Genomic DNA, 17,123 nt, shown 5'->3' with positions numbered 1-17,123 from the left:
TTCTGAATGTATTCAACATGTTAATGGTGAGAAAATGTTCATTTGAATTCTGTGGGTATTAAATTGTCATTTTCAATTTGCAGTGTATCTACTTAAAATTCTATTTAGAGAAGAATGCAAACTAGAAATCAGGACAGACTTATTCTATGAGTTGGGGCTATATGCTATAATTTTGTAATAATAATAATGAAAACCCCTCTATTAGAACTACAGTCTGTTTCCAAGGAATATGAAAAGTCTGAACACACGATTTACTGTAACCTCCTACAGAAGAGTAATCACACGCACACACACACACCCACACACACAGAGAGAAAGAGAGAGAGAGAGAGAGATAAATGATTTCCCATACTCGGCATTCTTCAGTGTGCTGCTGAAGCTCCGCCCACCGTTAACCGATAGTCAGTCCGTGTCAAAGTTCCGCGAGTAACGGCAGGAGCGGCGGCAGGATAATGGCGAAGCTCTTCGGGATTTCACTGTTTATAGTGCTGCTGGGTCTGGCGGTGAGAAAAAAGATTCAAAAGTTTCCAGTGTTCATGTTGACATGAATATAATCTTAAATCTTTTGTCTTTATCCTGAAAGTTTCATTTGTTTCATATGGATTATTTTCTAAACACTCTCTAAAACACTCTTTCATCTATCTGTGTTAATAAGATAATTATTTTATGTATTGACTTACGTGCGTAAATGGCTGTTTTCCGTTAATGTTCACAACTTGTGCTTGTGTGGGTGTGGGTGTGTTTGTTCTCTCTGGTGGTCATTCTTACACAGATGTGTGATAGTCAGTGAGGGGATTATGAGTTATTAATGAACTCTGTGGCCTTGGAAATAAATAAATCGAAGAACCGTATATGTAGGCTATATGTTACACTAATACTGACTATGTTTTTATGGAGAAATACATTATTGGTTAAACTATCTCATTACCAGATTTCCAGAGGAAGAGAGCATAATCTTATTCAGGGTGGGAATTGCAGAGTTTGAGGAAGTCAAAACAAAACGGTGGCGGTCTTAATATCATTATCCTATTGTTTTTTTTGTTTGTTTTTTTTTTTTTTTTTTTTTTTTTTTTTTTTAGATGTAGCCTAAGTTGGTGAATCATTATGGAAGTAAAATAATGCTATATATTTTTGAAACAAAAAGCTTGTTGAATTGCACTAACTGAAATAAAAAATTTTAAAATAAATAAAAAGTTTTTAGGGCTTGCACTTTCATGGGCTGAAATTCAACATGGTTGTTTATTTAAGCTGTGAATATTTCAATTCAAAGCATTTCACACACATTTTCATTATTAAAAATTAAATAATCTATATTCACCTTTCAGATTTCACTTCCAAAATATTCAGTCTGTTTAAAAATACAACCTAATATTCGGCAGGCAATTTTCGGTCCATTTTACTTCGCGTTACGAATTTGCTCCGACAAATTCAGTGGTTCAAATTCAACAGAAAATTTAACATTTCACATCCAGGAACTGCAGGAAAAGCATAGCCTGGGTGCCAGCCTGAACCCCGCCCACAACATTCTGCCTAGAATATGAGTATGACGAAGTCAGGCTAGGAAAAGCAGTAGAGTACCGAGAATAATCTCCATCTGCTGTTAGTCAACATCACCAGCAGGTGCCGCTAGCGCGTGTTGTCGAAGAGCAGTGAGATGGGTAGAGAGAGTCATTCATTCATTAAAACGGACAGAAATGGAGCAAGCCGTAAGTGTTTGATGATTATCAGGGCCAGTATATATGCATAAAAGGTGATAAAGACACAAAAGTTGTGTTTACATTTAATTCAATTCTTTATAGTTACTTTCCCTGTGTAGCCATGTAAGCAGCTTTCTCTACAGTGAACGAGATTATAACATTATTCCCCAATGCTGATGTACAATTCGTTAAATCTGAGGTAGACATATAACTTTCTTTAACTTTATATCGTGGCGCTGTGCTGTGGTACTGAAATAAATACTTTGAATGTTGCGATCCTATCGGACTTATGATACCAACCTGAATCGTAACAAAGCACTGTTCGCCAGAGGAGAACTGGCCTCCCGACTAAGCCTGGTTTCTCCCAAGGTTTTTTTTCTCCATTTTAACACCTATTTGCCACTTGTTTGCCACCTGATGTCACCTGTTGGAGTTTGGGTTCCTTGCCGCTGTCGCCTTTGGCTTGCTTAGTTGGGGACACTTGACATTTGACTTGACATTTGATATTCAACAGTGCTTTGATCTGCCTGCATTGACACTATTCTTTAAGAGCTGCTGTGCAGCCAAAAATATATACCAGTTCTGAGAATATGGACGTAACACACAAAGTTTGACGCTAAGTATTTCCCAGTGAAATACTGGCATAAAGTTGGTTTGCCACTGGACGTTCAATTTTTTCAAATTTAGGAACCGTCTCTAAAGTTACATGACATTTCTAACTTCAATAGCATTTGAAGAGAATGACTTACAGTCATAAAACCAACTGTAAAGTATTCATGTGGGTATCAGCTATGATGCACACCATTTAGATTTTTGATATTAAATAAAACAAACTGTCAAGTCATATGTAAATATCGTTAAATATTTCACTTAGCCAATAGTATGCTCATACACAAAATATACCATAATTTATAATATTTGAAGGGAATGAATTACAGTCAAGTAATTACAGTAAAGTGTTCATGTTGGTGTGATGCACAACTTTTAGACTGTTGATAATAAATATGAACTCATGCTGTAGTGAAAAATAGGCCTAGTAATATTTACACATGATTTGACAATTTATTTTATTAAATATCAAAAATCTACCATATACCATCATTTTAGATTGTTGATATTAAAATAAATATGAGCTCACGTGGTGGTAAAATAAATAGCAAAATTTGTTTATTTTATTAAATATAAAAAAATCTAAAAGATGTGCATTATGCATGACACCTACATGGGCACATTACAGTTTATGACTGTAAGTAATAATCTTCAAATGATATTGAAGTTAGAAATGTGTACATACAAACTCTGTATCGATTAGGGCTGTGTATTGCCAAGAATCTGGCGATACAATACGTATCACGTTACAGGGGTTACGATTCAATATATTGTGATATATTAGAAATATATACTGTAAGAAAGGCGATATATTGCGATATTTAGAAAAAACAGTCATAAAGAACATACCACCATATGCATAAAAACTTACAAACAACTTTATTTTATATAATCAATGCAGTATCATTAGCATTTATATCACAATCACTATATTGTGCAATCTAAGGGAAAATAGTAAAGTGACTGCAGGATTCTTTATGTGTATTATGTGTATATTCTTTATATTCTTTACGCCAGTCCCATAGTCATGGATTTACTGACAATTTTTTTTCCCCTTTAAAAGTTAGTGTATATTACAAGGAGACAACAGTGTCAGTGGAGTGTATGGTTGAGATGTAATATGAGAGGGATATGAAGTGGGGAAATATCAACTTGTGAACAGAATATTTATATTGTGCATAATTTCCTATCAAGCTGTAATTCTATTAAATTATGAAAAAAGTGTGAAATATTAATTACATATATTTTGGATTCTTACATCTGTTTTATTGCTAAAAGCTTCTCCAGTGTATTTTATCACATTATTTAGGTAAAATAGACACATGCTTTTGTATTTGTGTAGATAAAGACTTCAGCATCTGGAGGACAACAGAAGAAAATCAGACAGAAGAGAGAATGGATTGTTCCACCCCGCAAACTGAGGGAAAATGTTAATTATCAACATTTGGAGTACATAGCCAAAGTAAGATCTTCATTGTTTTTTTTTTTTTGTTTGTTTGTTTTTTTTTATTGGAAGGAATAAACACTTAAGGATTTTTAAATAAATTAGAGCAACAGGAAATAATGAGGTGATTTGTAAAATCTCTCCAGATTGAAAAATTATAAGCACTTTTCCAAATGTTCTGCTATGAATTACCATTTCTAGTATTAGGATCAGTAAACTCTACAAAAAAAGAAAGAAAAAATGGTAGTTATAGATTATATAGTTATGTATGTGTGACTAGTACTGCCTTTTTTATTTAATAGATGCTCTTTTTTTAAACCAAATTAAAGAATAAAGTGCATTTGATTCCAGATCCGTTCAGACGAGGAGACGAGGACAAGTATACAATATTCACTGACTGGATCAGGGGCTGACAAGCCACCCATCAACTTGTTCACTGTTGATAGAGAAAAAGGCTTGGTCAAGATCCATGGAGTGTTAGACAGAGAGAAAACTCCCACATATCACGTGAGCAGCCCTTTCATCTTTCATGCATGATTATAAATGTTTATTGCATGGGTGTCTGTCTTTACCTGACTAATATATGACAGTATATTGATGACTCAGTATGAAAGATAGCAGCTAGCAGCAACATTTCACAGGAGAGCTGGATTTGGGATTGTCATGAAGTGATGAATGTCATGCATTCTGCCTAAATGACAAAATTACTAAATGAGGTGCAGCGCATACTAAAAACCCATAACTTGTATTTTCTTAGCCATAGCACACTCTAAAGAGAGTCGTACTAAGTGTGTATGCATGTATTTGTTATTACAAAGAAATCATGATTCATTAATAAGTTTGAATTTAATTTGTCATGAAACAAAACTTGCAATAGTCTTTTCTTCCCTATTGCGATCTATTGTCTCCTATTGTCACTATTATGTCTTGTGTTTGTTTCTTTTCTGTGACCTAGCTTCCTAGTCTGTCTTTCTCATTTAGTTCACCTGTTGTCAATTATATTAGCTCATTAGTTCTCTCATTTACATTGTGTTTAAATACGTCCGGTTTTGTTTAGTTCGGGGGTCTGTCATCATCAGTGTTAGTTAAGTTTATGTTTATTGTTATTTCCTGAGTATTTGAGTTTCCTATTAAAAGACTATTTTGCAATATTACCTGTTTCAAGCCTCTTTGGATTCTAAATTGTGTGACAGAATGACCGACCTAATAAAAAGTTTAAATATGGACTTACCTGCATCGCCTCATCACCTGTAATAACAGGCCGCTAGTGGAATACTGGTGGGGAATGCTACAGTAGGGCGATTCTTCGTTTAACATCGGCGAGGGAGAGAGGGAGACGAGATCAACGCCTACTACAGACCGAGTGCTAGAGCCTGCCACCTGGGTTGCCCCGGAGTCAAAAGTATGTTGATCAGTCCATCTCAGAGAGGAGAGGATCTCTGTCTTATAGATCTGTGGTCTGCAGATTCCTTTCCCTTCCGAGTCCCCAACCTCAAGGTTTAGCCATCCATGCTGGTCCTGTACGGCCATCTGGATGCTCTGGTCCCATCTAGAAATCTTCTTTCTCCAATGTCCTCGCCTGACTTCCTGGTCCCATCTCCTCCGCTGGTTTCATCCAGTTCTCTGGATCCATCGGTGCCACTGGTGTCGTCTTGCTCCTTGGCTCTGCCCTCACTGCTAACTGCATGCAGCCCATTGGATTCGCCTCGGACTTCCCGACCAAAAGCTTGGCACGAGGATGAGGATTCCTCGGCATCACCTCAAGCCTCCAGGCCCATGTCTCCACCTTGGCCTGTCAGCCCGACGGCTCCGCCCTGTCTCTGTGCTCCCTTGACTCCACCGTGGTTCGCCAGCCCTGGGACTCCTCCAGGCTTTCTCATCCCTCTGGATCAGCCTCAGTCAGTCATCGCTCTGCCTCCATCACAGACTTCTGGGTTAGGGGTCAACCGATTATTGGCTTGGCCGATTATCGGCGCTGATATTAATGGTTATCGGTATCGGTCATTTTCAAAACCGATGTGCAGATAAAATAATTTAATTTTGAAATGCGCTATTTGGCTCTGATGCAGCCACCTCTGTCTGATCACACCACTCTGTGGCCTAGAGCAAGCTCTGCTCACCGCCCATCTGATTTGTTAGGAATCGCGAGTCCGGCCAATCAGCGCGGAAGGCTGAAGGCACGGAAAGTTTTGCACTCTCACACCTAAAGGTGAGCAATAGCCAACTGGAGCTGCAGTGATCACAGATCAGTTGTCTCTCAAATGTAAGGCAGCCGCAGACGTTGCTGAAGTTGCAATAAATCACAATCCACTACACTGAAGTTGCAAAACACCTCAATAAAATCAGGGCCTGAATTCTGGCACTGGATTTCATGATTATTAAGAGGGAAATTCCCACAAACATTTATGCACTATAGCATGTAGATTGAATCTAAACAGATTACCAGAGCAGCTCAGTTATTTTAAATCTTTCTGTGAAACTTAGTTTCAAAAGCAGTTTGAGTGATTCAGCGGTACCAAGTTTCACATCCATAATATCCACATTGAGTTTGCTCTGCAAGCGAGCTGTACGCTGCAATATTAGCACGCGTTTCAGATAGTTGATGGAATTGGCACTTGCATGTAATTTTAAGTCATGCCAATTCAAAAATACAAGCCATTTTAAAGCATAAAATACTCGCGAGCTCTCAAGAGACAGTCCTCAGTCATTGGATTATTATTATTATTATTATTAATATTAATGTTATTATTAACAGTTCTCAGCATTAAAGATATGTTTAAAAGCATTTAAAAGTTTTTGTCAGAGCCCTTGTTATTCTTAATTTTGACATTAATTTTCATTTCTACACCAGACATATATATATGTCTGGTGTAGAAATATCAGTTATCGGTCTACTTGATCTGTAATAATCCCTGAAAAACACATATCGGTCGACCTCTATTCTGGGTCTCTGGTTGCGCCTCAACCCTCCACCCCTTTGGCTCAACCAGGCTTCTCTTTCCCTTCTGCTTCCCCGTTGTCCTCACTCCCTCCAGCGTCGCCTGGTCTGCCAAGCCCCCGTGTCCGCTTCGGTCCAGCAAGCCAGCAGCTCCACCATGGCCTTCCGGGCCATGGATGTCGTCCTGGTCCGTCGGCATCTCTGCTCTGCCTGACACTCCTCGCACCCTGGTTCTGCCTCCATCAGTCAGTCCCTGGGTTCCGCCCAGCCCTTCAGTCAAAGCTCCACCCTGGTTCCTCCCACCATCTGCTCCACCATGGTGTCTCCACCAACGACCCCTGGTCCATCACCAGCTCCACTTCCAAAGCCCCCTCCCTCGCTCCACAGTTGGATGTTCAGTTACGCCGTGAGGACGTGCCTTCTGGGATGAGGGAGTACTGTCATGATTATGTCTTGTGTTTGTTTCTTTTCTGAGTAGTTTTCTCATCTGTCTTTCACATTTAGTTCACCTGTTGTCAGTTATATTAGTTCATTAGTTCCCTCATATATTTTGTGTATAAATACTTCCGGTTTTTCAGGGGTTGGTCATCTTCAGTTTTAGTTGAGTTTATGTTTATTTCTATTTCCTGAATATTTGAGTTTCCTATTAAAAGACTATTTTGTATAAAATTTAGAACCAACTCACACTCAGAAATTCTGTTGGGCTTAGAAAATGTCACAAACGGTGGTTGTAATGATCTCACAAACATGGGGAATCAAACGAAAATAGTCTCCATTTGATAACACATGCTATCGTGCTTGTGGATCAGAGTTCATACACTTAGACTGAGAAAAGGGAGGTTTTATGATATTCTGATATTTTTTAGCACACCCTGGTTTATCCTCTCTATCAGGACTGATTATCAAATGCCATTTGTGTTTAGTTGAAGGGGTGTTTCATGTAATTTGTATTGCATTGTTCCAATTGAATGCAGTTCTGAGGAACAGGACAAGGATATTTGTTATGATAGGAACAGGACAAGGCTATTTGTTATGATGGGGGATGACAGAGTAAGGGTGGGGAAATATGAATGCCTGTCAATAAATAAGAATGTCTTTAGAATTTCTAATTAAGGTAGTGAATAACTGATTATAAAATTTAAGTTGCCAAAGAGATAAGAATATATGCAATTAAGAATATGCCTTTTTTTCTTACCATAAACCAGTTTGAACATGTTGAAATGTTTGGTGATTTTCCTGCATTACAGCTTCGAGGGGTAGCCACGTTTCTGAATGGGAGTTATGCTGAGAAGGATATCGACTTAAGAATCGTGGTGGAGGATGAGAACGATTGTGCTCCTGTGCTTAACTTCACAACTGGATCTGTTCCTGAGTTGAGCGCAAGAGGTACTGGGATCATTCATGATACTCATGGAATTGCCACAATCATTTGAAGTGTTCAGAATGTTTGTAGTATCATATGGCTGATTTAATTGACTAAATGAAGAGTTGCATTATATTAGATTCATGATTTGTTAGTCTAGTAGTAAAGTTTCATTTAGGGGACCTGGGTTCAAAACCCCAACCTAAATGTGCATATAACATATCCATGACTCATAAATATAGCTGCGAAAGTCAAAAGACCAAAGAAACACAAAATAAAAATATTCTTTGTGAATATTACAAGCCAGTTCAATAAATTGGCTTGTGCTGCAAGTGGACATGATAGACAGTGATAAGCTATTTATTGAGCTATTTATTGAGCTATTTATTTATTACTATTTTATATTGAGCTAGAATTTAAATTGATTAGAATGTTAAATTTTCACTGACAAAATTTCTGCAGCCAAGTAGTTTTGTTTCTGTCGGCTGCCTAAAACAATGAACTTGGTGAATTAATCACTCTTTTGAATGGATTCTTTTTAGAGAAGTCCAAAAGCACACTCACTGAATTGTTTGGGGCAGTTTCTCTCTCAGTAAAACAGCAACAAGCCACTTTAGAAAGCATGGTGCAAAAAGAGCACTGGGTGACCTGTATTTTTACATAAAATCAGTTGATCATGGCTGCATCATATAATTTGTCAGCGATGAAAAAAGTCTTGATTAAAAAGAACACTTGCTTGTGCAACTTGTATATGACTATGCACTTGAAAAAGTCAAGTGAAGACATTTCCCAACTAAAAAGTTTCTAAAAGTACAAAAATTTACCATAACATTACCATGGCTTGACCTGGCAGGTGCTGTTTTAAAATGTCTAAAAATTATTTTTTCAAAATGAAAAAGAAAAAAAAAAAATGCTAAATAGTATAAAACGTTTCTTAACTCTCATTTATGGAGGTGTACAATTTGGTTAAAATTTTTTTACCCATTTATTATTTTTAATATGTTTATTTTTTTATATCACAAATGTCTAGCACAAGATATAACAAATGGAAAAAATACATTAATACTAGGAAAAAGATATGCCACGTTCTCATTTGGAAAATGCTTATGATGATTAAATACTACTAAAGTCTATTACAGTTGCAAGAAAGAGTTTATGAACCTTTTGCATTTCTCAACTGATTAATCATAAAAGTGCAATAAACAAATAACAGACATACAGTTATCACAGTGAGTTATTCACAGTGTAGGCTGAAAAAAGTACGTGAATGCTTGACTTCAGGGTGCGAACTACAGGGGAGCTAGAAAACGTGATTTGTGAAATTTTCAAATATTGACAATGTGTTATTTTGACGTGCAATTTCAGTTTTGTGTAATGTGATCATCATGGATTATTATGTGTGAAATTGCAAAAATATCATTCATTCATGCATGCATGACGGCGATTTAAACCTAATTCACTTCAATAAAGATAACTATACATGCTATTCTTGTCATGAGAATCAAGTTGTGGGGGCATTGCAGTGCAAATTCCATTCATGTTTAGTACATGTTAACTCAAAGATTCATAGAAAAAATATAAAAGGAGTTGTGGTCGATTCTGTGTTAATGTAAGGCATGTTATTCGCAGTTATGTTTTGTGGCTGGGTTGTTATAGGTCTGCGTGACTCTCGATGTCTTAGGCCTAATTGAACGGAGGAATTATGATATTCTTCTGTAGCCTGATGAGTAACTTTAACAGTTGTTCATTTGAACTCAAAGACAGCCTGATGCTTTGTTTATAGACTATTTGTGGGTGGATGTTTGTTGTTTCACCTATTCATTTGTGTTGATAAAGTATAATAGGGTAAATTTTATCCTATATAGTGCTTGCATAATATAGGTCATATGACAATATTGTAAGTCCTCTTTTGAGGCACACGAAAGCGCCCCCCCCCCCCCTTATAAAAAAAAAAGTGGGCTCCCCCAAAGTCCACGTTATAGTTCATACACTGCTTGACTTTAGTAACTTGTAGATTTACATACATTTATTCATTTAGCAGATACTTTTACCCAAAGCGACTTTCACTTGAGAAATACAACAAGTGATCTTCAGAAAGCAAACAACACGACAAGTGCCAGTAATACAAAGTTTCAGTCATCATCATTCAAGAAAATATAATATAGAACAGGGAGGGATTAAGGAATAATGAGAGCATAGATGAAGAAATAGTGAAAGCATAGAGGGTTTTTTACTATTTACTATCTCTGCAATTTAAAGTAACTGAATGCTTGACTGAATGCATCCTACAAATGGCATGTAACCTTTGAACAAACACACCTGTCTGTTATGAGACACTTGTCTTTTTATAAGATCTCTCGGCTTGATTTTCCTCACAAATGTGTGCAGGCAGGTTTTCTCACAAATGCAGCAACTTCCTCTTCCAAAACAGCAGATGACACTTTGCTATTGCTGTTTGCTATACGCTAGTCTCATGAGAGAAGCCCCGAAACATGCGGTTATAATAATAATAATAACAATAAACCTTATTTTATAGTGCCTTTAAAAGTTGCACCTCAAAGTGTTTTACAAGAACATACAAATACAATGGAATAAGGGGAAATAAAAGATAGAAACATGCATCAAACCACATTAAGACATATGCTGTATCGTGAATAAGTCACAGCTGAAAGGGTTGCAGGTACTCCGCTTCGCGTGGTGCCTAACAACGCCCTTCAGCCGTGACTTATTCACGATACAGCACAGTCTCGAGTGCTTATTGCTTACATATTTAACATAATTTTTAATACAGGCCAATTTTCTATGCAGTTAATATTGTGCCATAATTAAACAAACAAATTCAGCATTTTGCAAACAAACATGATCTGCTTTGCAAAGGAAAACTCGACTCGCAAATAAACAGGAAGTGATGTGCAAATACAAAGGTCAGTTTGAGCGAAAACGCAGAGGAGTAACAATTATGTATATGTATTGTGTTTTTCAAATATAAATAAATAAGCCTACATCATATGTCACAAATAAATACAAACCATCCATGTAACCTTTGAACAAATACCAAATCTAGTGCATACAACCACACACCTGTCTGTTATGATTGTATGACACTTGTCTTTCTATAAGATCTCTCGGCTTGATTTTCTCACAGATGTGTTCAGGCAGGTTTTCTCACAAATGCAGTTGAGCAACTTCCTCTTCCAAAACAGCAGATGGCGCTTTGTTATGGGTCAATTAACGCTAGTCTCACAAGAGAAGCCCCAAAACATGCGTTTATAATAATAATAATAATAATTATAATAAGCTTTATTTTATAGTGCCTTTAAAAGTTGCACCTCAAAGCGCTTTACAAATCTATACAAATACAATGGAATAGGGGAAATAAAAGATAGAAACATGCATTTTTTGGTCAAGTGCATCCAGAATTTCATTTCAGTGAAAACCAAAATTTTCATTTCAGTGCATCCCTAGTTATCGCCTTATATATTTTAATTTTTTAATAGTTGACGTCACAAGCCTGTCTGCCCCCCTCTTTACTGTGCCCATCACAACCATTTTATATCACTGTCCCCTCCTCACCTCTCTCAAGCATTCCAAACAGTGAGTCATGCTCTAATCAGTCTATAACCAAGGCTAACTGGAGCATTACACTGACGCCTGTTTCACACTGGATGCACAAGCAGTGTGGAGGCAGCGCAGAAGCTGTGCGCATGCAGAGCAGGAGCAGCACACGGCAATTACGCTTTCACACTGGCAGCGTTTGTTGCGTTCAGCTGAACCGTGGCTTGTATACTGCAAATACAGACGAGTATTGTTCATCAGGTCAATTTTGACAATGCACTGTGGCTTTAATTCAGCGTAAGTGGTGCAGCGAAAATAGACTTTGCTTTGAAACGGTTGCAGTAATGCCACATCTGCTCTGATCTGGTCTGAATGCTATAATCTGTTAACATGGGCACCGAAAAAATATGTGCTGCTCACGCTCTCTTTAGCATAACCTGATATTCCTGAGTTCAACATGTTCCTGGGTCAACATTTTTGTTGATCCTGGAACAACATTCAAATCAACCAATCGGATTTGAGGGACAAGTTTACAGATTATGTCAAGTTTAGGCTTAAAATCATGAATTGGTGCTTCTACATCAGTGTTATTCATCTATCATTTCCCTCTGATTTTTGGGATAACTTATGGGTAGGGTTAGGTTTAGGGGTAGGGGTAGGAATAGGATTAAGACTAAATTTTCAGACTAGAATGTTGTTCCAGGATCAACAAAATATGTTGACCCAGGAACGCATGTAACTCAGCAATATCAGGACTTGCCTCTCTTTACGCATGTGGTGTGAATCCGGCCTGAAAGCTGTGTGCTGGAACGTACATGTTGCTGCTGTCACTTTCCATAACTGATAACATTTGCAAAAACCCTCGACATTCAAAATAACAAAATCCAGTGCTATATTGGCAGTCCCTCACAGATGGACATTTGGACACAATGAAGGAGGTATGAACAGCCTCCCTACTTAGAACCTGTTTGGTGGGGGTTCTATCTGGCGAGCTCATCGCACTCTCTTCTTGAGGTTTTAGTAGCTATGTTTACATTTAACCAAATAATCCATTAGTATTAAGACTGATGGCTCAATTAGATTGAAAAACCTTCATGTAAACAAGCTAAATCCAAAATAAATTATATTATGCAAAAATATATTGTGCACATGCTCAGTGCCGCGATGCATATGTTTGCATACATATTAGATCAGCCTAGTAGAGCAGCCTGAATATTAACTAAGTATATATATATAATTTCCTTTTAGATGTGTCATCGGATCCACTGCTGGAGGCATTTTAGAATGCTTTTACTGGAGTTTATTAAACAAATCAGCAAGTCCAGGGCAAACAAACCAAACGTGAAACAGTGAATCGTAATCAGTGACCAAACCCAAATAGGCAGTCCAACAGCAAACAAAGATCCAAAAATAGTAATTCAGACAACAAAGAAAGTGTCATGCAACATGAAACAAGATAGTAGTCATAGAAATGCTTGGTATGCAGGTGAACTGGCATTACACAAAGATGGCTACTGAAAGCATTGATTAAATACAAAGCCACTGGAAGGCAAGCCTGCAACCTTTAGCCAAAAAAGCGTAACAGCTAATGCTAACACAGGATGTAGGAGTAGCATAAGCTTAGGTGCCTCTCGCAGTTTAAACAAACAGGGCTGTGCAACAAACTCAAGCTCCTCTTATAGCAAAATCCTCTGACATTTCTCTTCAAAATGTCTAATTTTAGATTTCTAATTCATGACCTTTGTTTGGCTCTATCGTCTGCGCTTCCGCATTCCGCGTATGGACTTCTTTTATTATGGATGGATACATTTAATTTTTGCTTCAAAATGTGCCCACCCCATTCACAACCATTACAAAGTTTCGAGGAGCAAGGATATTTTAAAATATATCTCAGATTCTGTTCATCTAAAAGAAGATAGTCATATACACCTAGAATGGCTTGAAGATGAGTAAATCATGAGATGATTTTCATTTTTGGGTGAACTTACCCTTTAAGCATTAAACACACAAAGCATTAAACACATTTCTTATCTGTGAACTTTTTAAAGCTTGATATGAAATGCATGATGAAAACGCGTAATATATCACAACAAAACAAAACAACTTAAATTATTGTTATGTTAACTCAAACTCTCCCGCCATATTTAGATTTAAATTGAATCATGAGGATTTGCCATGCTGTGTCACATGACCATAGATGATTAAAATATTTCCTTGAAGTGACCATTGCATGTTCCCTTCGCTAACGGATTGTGGAAGGGCCCTTTGTGAAGGAATTCAGTTGTTCACTTTCATTTGGAATGCCCCTGGCTTCCCCTTCTCGGAGTGCCCTTCAAGGGTGCAAAAACGACATTTGTAATTTGTGAATGGTCTTAGTCCAGTGTTTTTCTTGCACACAAAGAAAAACCCAGCTACAGCTGGAGAAGTGTTATTTTTCTTAATCAGCCATATCTGTTTGGATTGCATGTACCACTGTTTCACTTACCATCTGCATCTGGTCTTACTCCATGTTCAGACTCACAGACTCTTGTTGGATTTACTTACCTGTCCATATATACCTTCATTTACCTTCTTTATTTTCTCCTGTTTGATTGTTTATCTCTGCTGTTTATCTCTGTTGTCTTCACCCATCATATACAAACATTCACCTGTAAAAATCAGACATTCATTCAAGTTAAGCATTGTTCTCATCATTTACATTAATCTGTTACTTACCCATATTCATCCAAGTTTTTACTGAGAAACCTGCTACTGAGTTCATTTTAAATATTGCCTTTGAGAATCTGTGACAGTATAGGCTTGTGCATACTTTTTAGGACCAGTGGCTTGCTCGGTGTTGGTGCACAATGATTTGAATGGAGTATTGGTGCAAATTGGCAAATATTGCAAAAGGGTAAGCAACACCTCATACTGTATGATGGAATAAATAAAAGTACAGATTAAAAAGTCAAATCAATAAATAAATAGTGTCATATATAAGTGGTATACCCAAGATTGATACACAACAGCCCCAACATTAAAAAGTAAATACTGACCTTTAAATAAACACAATCTAATTTAACATCAGATCCTCCTTATATTTTACAAGTAATTACCATTTGTTTCATATATATACCAACCTGAACAGATAATAAGAATCGCACATTCTAATGCACATATGTATGCATCAATTTTCAGAACACACATTGTGAAACAATGATTAACTGAATGTTGAGTTTTAAAAGTCAGGAATCTTCATGCTTGGAGCATGTAAGCACAGGCACACAGATAAAGTCTTGCCAACATTTTCATGCTCTGGTGCATTATTTCACAATAGACACATAAGAACGTAGCAGGAGATTCCACTCTGCAAACACACAGCTTATCCACAGCTTCCATTCTGCTTAAAAAAGGGTTTAATTTAATGAGAATGACTGATCTTTCCTGGGAAGTTGCGGCATCTGAAAGTTTAGACAGCTGAGTTTTTTCCTTTCTGCTATATCATCCAATGACTTTGTAGGGAGCATTTGCTCAATAAAGTACCCCTGAAACTCATTTCAGACATGCATTCTATTAACTATAAGTAACTTTGAAAGTACATGTCAAGTAGCAATCATTAGACTGCCTTAATATCCGCTAACACTTTATTTTGATGCTCCCCAACATTCTACTAACTATAAGCAGCTTTGTAAGTACGTCAACTTATTTTACTTACCTTAAAGGTGCCGTAGAATGTGTTTTTAAAAGATGTAATATAAGTCTAAGGTGTCCCCTGAATGTATCTGAAGTTTCAGCTCAAAATACCCCATAGATTTTTTTTTTAATTCTTTTTTTTTATCTGCTTATTTTGGGGCATCATTAAATATGTGCCGATTCAGGCTGCGGCCCCTTTAAATTCTCGTGCTCCCCGCCCCCAAGCTAGCGACTGCCTTAAACAGCATAAACAAACTTCACACAGCTAATATAACCCTCAAAATGGATCTGTACAAAGTGTTCATCATGCAACGTCTAATCGCATAAGTATGGTATTTATTTTGATGTTTACATTTGATTCTGAATGAGTTTGATGGTGCTCCATGGCTAAAGCTAACATTACACACTGTTGGAGAGATTTATAAAGAATGAAGCTGTGTTTATTAATTATACAGACTGCAAGTGTTTAAAAAATGAAAATAATGACGGCTCTTGTCTCTGTGAATACAGTAAGAAACAATGGTAACTTTAACCACATTTAACAGTACATTAGCAACATGCTAACGAAACATTTAGAAAGACAATTTACAAATATCACTAAAAATATCATGGATCATGTCAGTTATTATTGCTCCATCTGCCATTTTTCGCTATTGTCCTTGCTTGCTTACCTAGTCTGATGATTCAGCTGTGCACATCCAGACGTCCTGCCCTTGTGTAATGCCTTGAACATGGGCTGGCATATGCAAATATTGGGGGCGTACATATTAATGATCCCGACTGTTACGTAACAGTCAGTGTTATGTTGAGATTCGCCTGTTCTTCTGAGGTCTTTTAAACAAATGAGATTTATATAAGAAGGAGGAAACAATGGTGTTTGAGACTCACTGTATGTCATTTCCATGTACTGAACTCTTGTTATTCAACTATGCCAAGGTAAATTCAATTTTCATTTCTAGGGCACCTTTAACCTGACAGACTACTAATACTCTAATGAGAATTAGTTGACATGTAGTTGCATATAATGACAGTTAGTTGACAAGTAGTTGCAAAGTGGACTATTGAAATAAACTGTAACCATTACAGGTACTCTACTAAAATAATCCTGCTTAAAATGTCATGTTTGGGCTTAAATTAAAATCCGAGTATATTTGGAAGAAACTACTGTCACGGGTAGCTTCACAAAGATGACAAGGATGATAAAGTTCAAATAAGGTAGATCACTTTAAATATATAAAACAAAACAAGTATTCCAACAAGAAGGTATAATGTAACAGTGTGTCTATACACAAACAACACCACACAAAGAACTAAAAGAACTGAAGTGCTTCTATAGACAAGATAATTAACTGAAGGAAAGGAAATCTAACTAGATAACTAAGGCAGGCAATGAAAATGAAAACTGAGCATAACTGTGACACTACGCATTTGGTAAAATGTCCTTCACACTTTATTTTCTTACTTTCGTCGTCATTTTTGCTTTATCAACACACAGTAACAATGACACTGATGCATGCAATCATAAAATCAGAGACCCTCCCTTTGAAATTTGATTGCAAGTTACTGCCAGGTGTAAACGGTGATGTGTCTCATCACCTGACCATTTGTGTTTGAACTGAACTCATTTTAAAATCAGGTGAAAACATTGCCTTGGTTACTTGTTTGTCCTCTGAGTTCCAGAATCAGGGAGAATAAAGCAGTTCCTATGATTTAGGGGTCAATCTGTGTAGTATAAACCTCCAGTTTTCAGAGTCAGACTAATGATCACATTATTTAGTACTATAGTGAGCAGTGCCCTCAGTTGCTCAAAACACACGCTGCATTATAGAGGATTTTTGCAAGCAA

At 37.1% G+C, this 17,123-nt stretch overlaps 1 protein-coding gene across 1 annotated transcript in view; it reads left to right on the top strand.

The window, feature by feature from the left end:
* The first annotated feature begins 355 nt into the window (after positions 1-355).
* The window catches only part of dsg2l (desmoglein 2 like), a 39,122-nt gene continuing 22,354 nt past the window's right edge, over positions 356-17,123 (top strand). Inside the window, exons 1-4 of the mRNA XM_048163064.1 lie at positions 356-503; positions 3,649-3,768; positions 4,102-4,257; positions 7,936-8,074. Of these exons, the coding sequence (XP_048019021.1) occupies positions 453-503; positions 3,649-3,768; positions 4,102-4,257; positions 7,936-8,074 (466 nt within the window). The 5' untranslated portion in view covers positions 356-452. The remainder of the gene's footprint in view (positions 504-3,648; positions 3,769-4,101; positions 4,258-7,935; positions 8,075-17,123) is intronic.

This window comes from Megalobrama amblycephala, linkage group LG17, assembly GCF_018812025.1.
Source record: "Megalobrama amblycephala isolate DHTTF-2021 linkage group LG17, ASM1881202v1, whole genome shotgun sequence".
In the NCBI taxonomy this organism is placed as follows: Eukaryota; Metazoa; Chordata; class Actinopteri; order Cypriniformes; family Xenocyprididae; genus Megalobrama; species Megalobrama amblycephala.
The sequence above is the reverse complement of the archived record's forward strand: the minus strand, read 5'-3'. Positions and strand labels throughout refer to the sequence as shown.